Source organism: Oryctolagus cuniculus, chromosome 3 (assembly GCF_051225735.1).
Source record: "Oryctolagus cuniculus isolate XC-2025 breed Fujian yellow rabbit chromosome 3, ASM5122573v1, whole genome shotgun sequence".
Classification (NCBI taxonomy): Eukaryota; Metazoa; Chordata; class Mammalia; order Lagomorpha; family Leporidae; genus Oryctolagus; species Oryctolagus cuniculus.
This window is the reverse complement of record NC_142869.1, coordinates 51,342,158-51,353,226: the sequence shown is the minus strand read 5'-3', so window position 1 is coordinate 51,353,226 and position 11,069 is coordinate 51,342,158. Positions and strand designations below refer to the sequence as shown.

At 35.3% G+C, this 11,069-nt stretch overlaps 1 protein-coding gene across 1 annotated transcript in view; it reads right to left on the bottom strand.

Annotated features, from left to right (window-relative positions):
• Positions 1–1,767: 1,767 nt before the first annotated feature.
• COL5A2 (collagen type V alpha 2 chain) overlaps positions 1,768–11,069 on the bottom strand; it is a 146,037-nt gene continuing 136,735 nt past the window's right edge. The window contains exons 49-54 of the mRNA XM_002712334.6: positions 10,843–10,896; positions 9,705–9,812; positions 8,198–8,489; positions 6,004–6,191; positions 4,114–4,353; positions 1,768–3,436 (exon numbers count right to left, since the gene is read on the bottom strand). Coding sequence (XP_002712380.1) covers positions 3,290–3,436; positions 4,114–4,353; positions 6,004–6,191; positions 8,198–8,489; positions 9,705–9,812; positions 10,843–10,896 — 1,029 coding nt within the window. The 3' untranslated portion in view covers positions 1,768–3,289. The remainder of the gene's footprint in view (positions 3,437–4,113; positions 4,354–6,003; positions 6,192–8,197; positions 8,490–9,704; positions 9,813–10,842; positions 10,897–11,069) is intronic.

Here is an 11,069-nt window from a genome sequence, read left to right as displayed (position 1 = left end):
ATGAAGATGATGGTGAGTTGAACATTTAGATAAGCATTTCTCAAGCTTCAAGGGAAGAGTCATGCTGGATATATGTCTGAGGAACTGTGTGGCTGTTGACATAACTTTTGTAGTTAAAGGCATTGGGTGTAGATCTGTGTAGGAGATGAGAGCATACTGGCATGAAGGTAAAGAGAGTATGACTGATTCCTAGGGAATGCCAACATTCAATAAGTGAATAAAATGAGATATTGACAAGGAGGAAAACTTATATTGCTGTTTAATGAGCCATTCATTTTGATTAAAAAAAAATCTACTTACTGGTATAGGTTTCTGTCTCACTGTTGCCCCATCATTGCTTGCTTTGTGACTAAGATTTCATCCCCCAAAATGACTTTTATGAGATTACTATCTCTCTTGAAATCTTCATGATTTAAATAAAAATGTTTTCTTGAGATGCTCTTATGTATAGTGAAATAGGGGCTCAGTAATAGTTCCAAGTAATTTGTCTAGATTTTTTTGCACTTGCTTCCTGACATATAACACCATTTTCTTAAGAAAGTCCCATAATTCAACAAATTTTTTGTTATCATTTTAGGTTATTTCATTATTGTTGATTACTTTTTAGTTTTTATTTCTGGCAATTCATATTTACATTTTAAAATAATCATAAAATAATGCCAGTAATCTTCCCATATATAGGTTATTTCACTTTTGTTCATGCGGAGTTTGATGTGCCTGTGGGACATGAAGGTAAAGAAGTCTGCTAGTCTACTAGGATATATAGATCGATTATAGGCAAAAAATCCAAGGGCTTAAGTATGGTCTTGGAAACCTTTTATTTGCAGAATTCCTGATGTCCAAATAAAAACCGCTACTTACGTAGTTGTAATTTCATAGTATTTTTGAATTAACAGAATATATTTCTGGCTCATATAACTGAACTTGTGTAATCTATGTAGGTTGAATTTGAAGGAAGTCCAATGAAAACTTACAAATGCAATTAGGCATATAAGCATTAATATCCAAGATACAGATACAAATAATAACCAATTGTGAAAAAAATGATGTTGTGAATTAAATATTAAAAATAAAACTCTGTGGGGCAAGCACTGTGGCATAGGGGCTAAAGCCACCACCTTCAGTGCCGGCATCCCCAGCTACTCCACTTTTGATCCAGCTCTCTGCTATGGCCTGGGAAAGCAGTAGAAGACGGACCAAGTCCTTGGGCCCCTCTGCACCCACGTGGGAGTCCAGGAAGAATCTCCTGGCTCCTGGCTTCACATAGGCGCAGCTCAGACTGTTGCTGCCAATTGGGGATTGAACCAGGAACCAGCAGATGGAATACTCTCTCTCTGTCTCCCTCTCTCTTCCTCACCCTCTCCCTCTATCCTTCTCTCTCCATGTAATTCTTTCAAATAAATAAATATCTAATAATAAAATAAATAAAAATAAAACTCGGTAAACAGGATGATTTCATGTGATTCTTTTCAATATATGTTTTATATTACAGTTTTTGAACTGTGAGATAGTTACTGCTTTCCCTTTTTATCAGTAATATTACCCTGAAATTTTAAAAGGCATAGACAATGATAACTAGTGTCATGTTGCCTTTGGGGTAATACTGAGATAGATTTTAATTTGAGTCAGTACCTGCACGTTGGAAGATATATATTGTATCTTCTAAACAAATAACAGAGTAAGAATACCACAACATCTTACTTTTCACTATTAAAAATGAAAAGAATCTAATATTTTTAAAGGAATTCCACAAAAGAAGAAAAACACTGACATGACAAAAGCGTGCATTTAATTTGAGCTTTACAGAGAGATACATGACCAAAGTTGTGTGCATGGCTTGTCTTTGGGATGGCCCCAGTTTATTTTTAAAGAAGAAATAAAAATGGAGCCAACAAATGCAATTAAGAAAAAAAAATCTGAGACACAAGGGGACCTACATGTTCTAGTTTAAGAAACATGCAAGTGTTACAAAGCATTCCAGATACAGTATGACAGAGAAACAGTGAAAAGGCACTGGAACAATGCTTTTTCTTTCAGAAAAGGAAGTCTAGCAATTATGGTTTTACAACGGTGTTGATGAAACAATATTTATTTTAACGACTTTTGTAGAAAGCATTTTAGCACCATCATTAAAGAAAAAAATCGCAATTATATATTTTTAGCCCTGCCTATCTCCATTCTTGGAATAATAACAGAAGCATAGCACCTTTTAATATCTAAAATATAAACAAGAATAGTAAGTCCATCCCAGCTTCTAGAGATGAGGTAGCTCATGCTAAGAAATGTTGGGCCATTTTTTTTCCTATGAAAGTTCAAAGGCCAAATGGTCTAATTCCAATCATCACATTTGATTAGAGTTAGCTCTATAACTCTGGGTTTCTAGATGTTTTTCTTCATTATAAGCTTCAGGGTGATGAAATTGGATATGTGGAACAGTCTCAACTTTGAGTCTTAGATACATATTTATAAAGTTGTATGTGTGAGTTATTTTGAATTTATTTAAGTTTTCACATAAATTCCTTCTGTATTGATAGACTACATCAAAAGGGAAAAAGTACTTTTAAATTTTCATGAGAATTAAGTCTAAACCTAACACCCTTCACAAAAATTTAAGAGAAAGTAATTTCATGTTGTTTTCCTGAAATTCCATTAAATATATATTATTTTTTAAAATTCCATTTAACACAATGAGAAACTGGTACTTTTGAACATTTTCTTTTTAAGAGCCTCAATAATGGTTATACAATATCAAGACATATGTAGATTTCAATCACAAGATTAAACAATTTGATTTCATTTTCCATTGATAATGAGGGAATGAAAGGTCACAAAAGGGCACAACTTTCTATTTATCAAACTGCAGCCAAGCAAAATAAACATGTGTTATAGTTTTATATACCCCACTCTTTAAGCTACCTGCCAGGAAGAAGAATTTCCTCATAAATACTAAGCAACCTTTTCATTACATTGAAATAAATTGAAGAAAACGGAGATTTCTTTATTGAATCAGTTTACTTCTTTTTAAAGGTGGTCATTGTCATCGGTCATCTTAAATCTAAATTGCCACATTGAAACATATTTTAAATCAATTAAAACTTGGGGATTGTAAGTAAAATAAATATCTGAAGGATAAGGAGGCCAGGCACTTAAGACCATATATACAGTGCTGACGAAGGATCAGCCATTGTTTCAAGAGTCTCAGGATCAACTTCAAAACAGTCAAACTTCTCGTGAATGATGGTGGTCGTCATTGATGGTGGTGGTCATTGTAGATGCATCTTGGCTTAGTTTACATAAAACAAACTGGCCCAACTTCAATGCCAAATTCCTGGTCTGTGCTGCCAACATCCACAGGGGCAATATCTATGATGGGCAAGCGTGCCACATTCTGTGTTCTATATTCAAAGACGGTCTTGCCCATATTTCCATTTCGTTTCTGGAATTAAATGGTGCAAGGGTTAATAGTATCTACATTTTTTCCCATGTATGTTACACAGCAAACCCCTCAGTCAACTTCATAATATAAAAGTAAAAGCAATGATTTAGTTACTTAAAGTGAGGTACTAGCATGCGTGGTAGGCATTTCTTTCATGCTTTCAGTGAATAAATTTCCTTTCTTCTTTGGCAGGTACACAAAAGATCACTAATAACATAAATTATGACTGCTTTCTTTTTCACAAATTAAATCATAATTCAAAATAATATTTCCTTATTTTACTTTATATCTGGATATGCTAGTGGGGAGATATATAAATCAGAAAAAAATATACAAAGTATCTCATATTGACTATATATTTTGGAGTTAATGAATTTTAAGCCTGAATTGTGATTTAACAAGCTAATAACTTACAGGGGAACCAAAGAGAGTTTGCAGAATAGCTGGATCAGATCCTGGAGATCCAGGCCTTTCTTCATTGTTTTGTGTTAAAAACCACTATCATGTTTTGTGTGTAAGCACTCACTCAAGTTTACTCTAAAGAACAACTATAAACAAACCACTTCTGAGCTTATATACAAGGTGAAATTGCCTCCATTTCTAGATCCATGACAGTTTTTATCAAAAATAACTTATTTCTTCATCTAGGAAGTCAATGTGCATTAAAAAGTACTTACGGAGCAAGTATCATGGAGAACTGTGTATCTGAATCTAACATTTCCCTCTGCCTTGATTTCTAGGTCATTTGCTCCTTTGAGAACCACAGCTTTCTTGAGGCTCTTAGTTTGATCATCCATGTATCCTACACTGTTTTTGCAGATGTAAGTAATATTCTGGGAGGCTTCTTTAGACAGAAGGCGAAGGAAAGTCATCTGAGTAATTGCTGTGTTAGGTGACTGGTGGTCTCCATACGTAAACTGGAAAAACAAAGAGTCTCATATACAATACTGAATGGTTTCGTATTGCCCTACACGTGGACAGGTAGATAGACAGATTTCAAACAAACCAATTCTGAAGCGCATTCCCTTAATTCTTGTTATATAATGAGCTATTCTCTTCCCTAAAATATCTATGAATAGTCACAAGAACTTTTGTCCTTACCACACCTACTAAGAAATGATGAAATCAGTAATAAAAATGTAGGGATTTTTAAAATACGCTTTAATCATATATCAAAAATAACTCATTATTTTAATGCTAAATATATTAAGAATTTCAAAGTAAGTATTGGTATAAAATCGTCTTTACACTAACTGTTATACACTTGAAAGAAATACGAATGTGAAGCCAGCATGGTGGCACAGTGGACTAAGGTGCTGCCTATAATGCCAGCATCTCACAAGAGCTCTGGTTCATGTTCTGGCAGCTGGATTAAGTACTTAGACCCCTGCCACTGACATGGGAGACCAGGATGAAGCTCCTGGCTTCTGGATCTGGTCTGGCCTATTCCTCTCTCACCCACTCTCTCTCGCCCACTCTCTCTCTCTCTTATCTCTCTGTCTTTATCTCTCTGTAAATCTGCCTTTCAAGTAAATACATAAAACTTTAAAAAAAAGAAATAAGAATCCAAAATTCCCCATTAGCTAACCAAAGTAATAAAAATTATTTCCCATGGCTGTTTCCTATTTATCTTCTACTTTGTTTTCAATGTTTCCATTTGAGTTTCTTACAAAATGTTATGTTAGATAAATTATATTTCAACTGTTTATATTAAAACTTCATGCTTATTAAATAATGGTAGATTCTAACACATCTTGCATGAATTCATGATGTTCTTATTCATCTTTATCCTGAATATGAATTCTGGGAAAATGTCGAGAGCTGAAGTAAGAAGATAACATCAGGATTAAGCTTCCAGAAAGGCGTCTGGAAAGAAATATTCGTACTATAATAGGAAGTGGCAAGGCCAGATAAGAGTCTAATCATTGAACCATGATAGAAACACAGGGCAACCTGGGACCTAGAAAAATATTCATAGAATTCATATAATAAAATGTGCTTTAAGTTTAAAAAAGACTATAAAGTTTATGAAATTATTTAACTAGGAAAAATTTATTATAGTAATTTTGCTTCATATTTGATTACCACTTACTATATACGAGATATTACACTGAGCACTTTAGATTCAAACAAGGCTATGGCATGATGCACTTTCAGCTGGCAAAGCTGAAGTTCCAGAAGCTTTAAGGACTTCATAAGGTGCCAAACTCAATAACAGATGCAACTAAGAGCAACCCAGTTCTCCAGAAGGTCAATATAAGAACTGCCTTTTAATTATTGCAAGGTCCCTTCACATATATTTTATAACTTGTACAATGTACATTTAAGGAATTAATATAAAAAAGTGTTATTTTTCTATAATTCATTAATGCGAAAGCTATGATTCAAAATTTATGCTAATTTAATTCATAGTAAAACTGTTTATGTAATAATCATTGCAAATATAATGAATTAGAATAAATTGCTTCAAAATAAAATAGGTCAAAAAATAATAGCATAGTAACCAATAAATTTTAAAATAAAACAAAATATGAGAAGCACAATTTTTGATAAGCACATTAAATTACCTGAGATCCTCTGTTCATATCAAGACCATACCAAACAGGCTTGTGGTCAGGGGATTTGCTGGCCCACCAGGTTTTACAGGGTATACTGGATGGAATTGCTGAAATACATGTTTCTCCTGTTTCCATGTTGCAGTAAACTTTGATTGCATCTTCAACAGATCCCTGATTAGGATCAATCCAGTATTCACCTATTTTCCAAAATAGAAATATTTGCTAAATAAAGAAATTCTCAAACATGATTATGAATCTCCAAAAGAATTAAAGTGGGTTTGAGGTTATGAACTCGCTGATTAAAGATTCTATGGAAAAAGAGTAGCCCTTTTTTTATTATTTTGTTATGTTTTGTTTTAAGACAGAGTTACAGAGAGAGGTAGAGACAGAGAGGTCTTCCATCTGCTGGTTCACTCCCCAGATGGCTGCAACAGCCAGTGCTGCACCTATCTGAAACTAGGAGCCAGGAGCTTCCTCTGGGTCTCCCACGTGGGTGCAGGGGCCCAAGGATTCAGGCTGTCTTCTACTGCTATCCCAGGCCACAGCAGAGAGCTGTATCAGAAGAGGAGCAGCTGGGACTAGAACCAGCGCCCATATGGGATGCCGGCGATTCAGGCCAGGGCTTTAACCCACTGTGCCACGGCGCCTCCCCAAAAAGTAGCCCTTAATTGAAAGTAACTGTGATTGTATTGAGGGCTTTTCTGAACATTAGTTGCTGTTGTTCTAAGGCACTTTAGCCAAATTATGTATTTAAGGTTCAATGCATTCACATGAAGGAAATGTCATTATCCCCATAATAGATGAGAAAACAATTTCATAAAGGATCATCTGCAACACATAATTGACTTTGACAAAATATATGCATTCTTGTTAAATTTATAAAGTCAAAATTTTGAATCAAATTATAATTGAAATATAATAAAAGAATGCATTATTAAAACTATGAATAAAGTAAAAAAGGAGTCAAATTACAATTAGAATGCTGTAAATCTTTTCACCGGCACTGGTAAAAATTAATCTTTGCTATATGAGGGATTTTTGAAATAGGATATACTAGGTTCATGGTTGGTGCTATAAAGAGTCAAATAAATATATAAATATACATTTGTTCATAAATTTGTGTGTATATCATCTGTATATGAAAATAAATTTCAATTAAAATGAAAGAATAGTGATAAGATTAGAGAATAAAATTGCTTATTTTTCAACAATAATTTCTGCTATCTTGTCAACATTATTTCAGTTATCTGAAACTGAGACATTTCACAGTTCATCCCTATGGCCTATGATCCTTTTCTCCAGGTGTTGTTAGGTTAAACAAAATGATAGAATATGACAAACCTTAAGCATGGTGCACATAACTAGGGTAGAAAAAAGATTTCATTCCAAATGCCTATAACCTCAGTATAACATAATCCTGCCAGTGGAGATTCCAAAAGTGTTATTCATAGAACATGAAACCACATAGCTGTAATTCTGTACTCAGATAAATTTTGAATGCAATATATATTTTACTTGACCTTTGATAATCCAACAATATATTATAGCATATTAAAAATTTCAAAAGATTGGGTTCAGCATTGCGGTATAGTAGGTTAAACTATCCCATAATGCCACTTGTGACAGTCTTGGCCCACTCCAATTCAAATCCAGTTTCCTGCTAATGAATCTGGGAAAGCAGAGGAGGATGGCCCAACCCTTCCACCCACACAGGAGACCTGGAAGAAGTTCTTGTCTCCTGGCTTCAGCCATTGCAGCCATTTGGAGAATGAACCAGCAGATGGAAGATCTCTCTCTTTCTCCACCTCTCCTCTCCCCCCGCCCTTTCTCTTTCAAATAAATAAATAAGTCCTTTTGTAAAAAAAAGTCAAGAGGGCACACAAGTAAATAAACATGATGAATTGTGCTTAAGTATTTTCTATTACCACAAATCCTTACTTCTTCTAAAAATCATCAATATTTTAAGACTATTGAATGGAAATGGAGTTAGGATATGCCCTCTAGTATACTACCTATCATCTTGTCCTCTAATTTTTCATGCAACTGTCTCCAACAGTAAACTGTAAGCTCCATGGCATATTTGTAATTTTCTCTCTTATGTGTATCACTAAGCAGAAAGCCAATAAGAGATTTTTTGGAAGGTGGTTGAGAATATACAATCAGAAACATTGGGTTCTGCTCAGATGGGCCATCGCTTACTCACCACTTTGCTTTGTAGAATGGCAAAGCCTTAAGTCATCACAAGTACGGGCTGGATGCTTTTTAGAACCATCAGGGCTGCGCATGGTTTCAATCTGACTACTGAGTGACTTCAGAGTTGCGTGGACCCCTGGGTCAGTTATGTTTTTGTCATCAGGAGCCGCCTGGTCTTCAGTAAATTCTGGAAGAGGATCTGGCATGCTTTCATCATAGTGCCCCATAATATCTCCAAGGGCAGCTGTCAGGTGGCCAGGGGGACCTGGAGGACCAGGTGGTCCAGGCTCCCCAGGAGGACCCTAGTTCAAAAAAATTGTAAAGACATTTAACACATTGTTTTTGTCTTCCTAAACTTGTGGGACTTGGTGCCTGGGGGGTTAGAGTGCAACATTCCAATGCTACAGTGCTAGGAAATCTGTGACTCATGCTTTTTTGTAACTAGATGGAGCTGGCCTGACAGGCTGTAGCATTCCAAGGATGAGAAATGATGCTTCTTTTTCAGGCAACATAACTGCAAGGCAGCATAGGAGATAAATAGGGCTCAAAGCACAAAACATCAGCTCTGCTCTTTACCTTGCAGAGAGAATATATTTTATGCAGAGATCATGTAGATATGCACAATCATTTCTAAACTCTTTGAGGCCAAAGTGCTAGCAAAATAGTTACAAAGTATTTATGGGCAGAAGATGAACAAGGTATGCAGGGAAGTTGTGGGTGCTGATTCAATAAGTCTATGTATCAATACCAACGAAATACTCATAAGAAACAGCCATACTTTCAGAGAGAATTCTCCCCTACTTCCAGACTGGGAAGAGGGAGAACACAAGAAGTCTTTTAAGACTATGTAGATAAAAATTCTAAGCACTAGACAAAAGTGAAGAGAATCCAAAGTAAATAAGGAACTCCACTTCCTTATTGCCAAGTAAGATCTACGGGAAGGAGGGAGAGGTAAATGCAGAGGCCAGGAAGTGGGTTCTCTCTATGAATTCTGCCTTACCCCTAGGAAGAACTGAGCAATGTGAAAGAACCAGGTGACAAACTGAACATACACATTGTCTCTTGTGTTATGTTGACAGCATAGACCTGGCAGTCAGAAGGCTGGAGTTCCGGGGTGAGCATTTGGCCTAATGGTTAAGTCACGAGTTGGGATGCCCACATTCTCAGAGATTTTCCTGAATTAATAAATATATCTCACAGACACTTAGATTATTGCTATCTAAAGCAAAGCAACATTTTCATATCTTTAATTATAAATATACTTCTACCTTGCTATCTGCTGTTACTGTTATAACATTAAGTCAAGGCCTGGGGAGCTTGGGTGCAGATTTTATGTATACTAAATAACCAATAATAAGATATTTTAACTAGTCATTATACACACAGCACGTGTGTAATTCCTAGGTTAGTTTTAGGGTCCTTAATTCTTTTCTCATCCAGCTACAGAGACATTACTGGATGGAATCCAAGCTATTGAATCAACAGCATTTCTAGCATGCAAACCCTGCTGACTTTACCTCTGGCCCTGCTTCTCCCACACTGCCTCGCACACCAGGAGGTCCAATTGGTCCAAGTGGTCCAGGGTTTCCTTCTTTGCCAGAAGGACCGACTGGGCCTGGAGGACCCTGTAAGAAATAAAGGCTGCCTTTTAGTTTCTAAGAAGAAGATTTTTATTATGTCTTTTTGTACTCGAAAAGCAAGTTTACATAGGAACAACTGCGGTGATGTCTCAGATTCATTTTCTCCATGGCTCCTGGCACTTCGTAATATTTACAATTTAATCACATGTGAAACGTCCATCATCTGTGCCTGACAAAAGACGAGTAGGAGCTAAAATCTTTAGTCAACTATCCACCAACCTTGATGGCTAGGAACTGCTTTATAAATCTCAAATATTGTAAACGTAGTTGAAAATCCAATTAACTTGGAATGAAAAATGATAAGTTGAAGTATTTGTTGTAAGTGGTATTTGTATGCTTACACTTCAAAATCTTGTCACATCATAGTAAGCTGCATACTATCATTCACAATATGATATGAAATTTCTTTAGACTCTGTAGATATAGCAGAGCTTTTCTAATTAATATTTCAAATTTTTGTTAGCAAATTTTTCTATTTTCCTAAATATATATATATATATATCCTTTGTCTTATGACACTAATGACTTATTAGAGGCAGCAAGAATATAAATGCAGAATTTGTAAAAGCTTCAGATATTGAATTCATTTCATGATTTTCCTCCAAATCAGCCTTTTGCAAACTACTTATGTGGAACTATCACAGTTTTATACAAAGGACAAAACAGATCCAACTTCAAAATCCACCTCTTCTCATGGAAAGTCTTATCATTTCAGCTCAAAAAGTATAAGTTTAATAGAAATTTAAACTAAAACAAAATTAACAGGTGAATATATTCCAACCCTAGATCAGAGATTTTATTTTAATGTCTTGCCATGAGGTAATATGTCATATTTCATGACATTTCTACTTAACATTTATTGCTGAATTGTTTGTCTCATACATTTGCTGCCAACTTCAGAGAACATGAGTCAACTTCAACTTCAATACTTAAAAGGATACTCAAGCACAAGGAGCATGTTACCAAAGGCACTACTTAGATCTGAAATTTAACTAATTTTGCTTTTTTCACTTACTCTTGGGCCAAATGGTCCAGGAATTCCAGCACTACCTTGTTCACCATTTGGACCCTAAGTAGGAATAAAAGGAAAATTTTGTAAATATAGTTAGAACCTACATTGTGCCATTCTCAGATTTTAATATATACTGAAATTGACTTTAGCAGTATAAGCTACTTAATCAATCCAAATGTCTGCCTGACCAGTACCAAAAGTAATTGCAGAAGTAAACATACATACAGCTT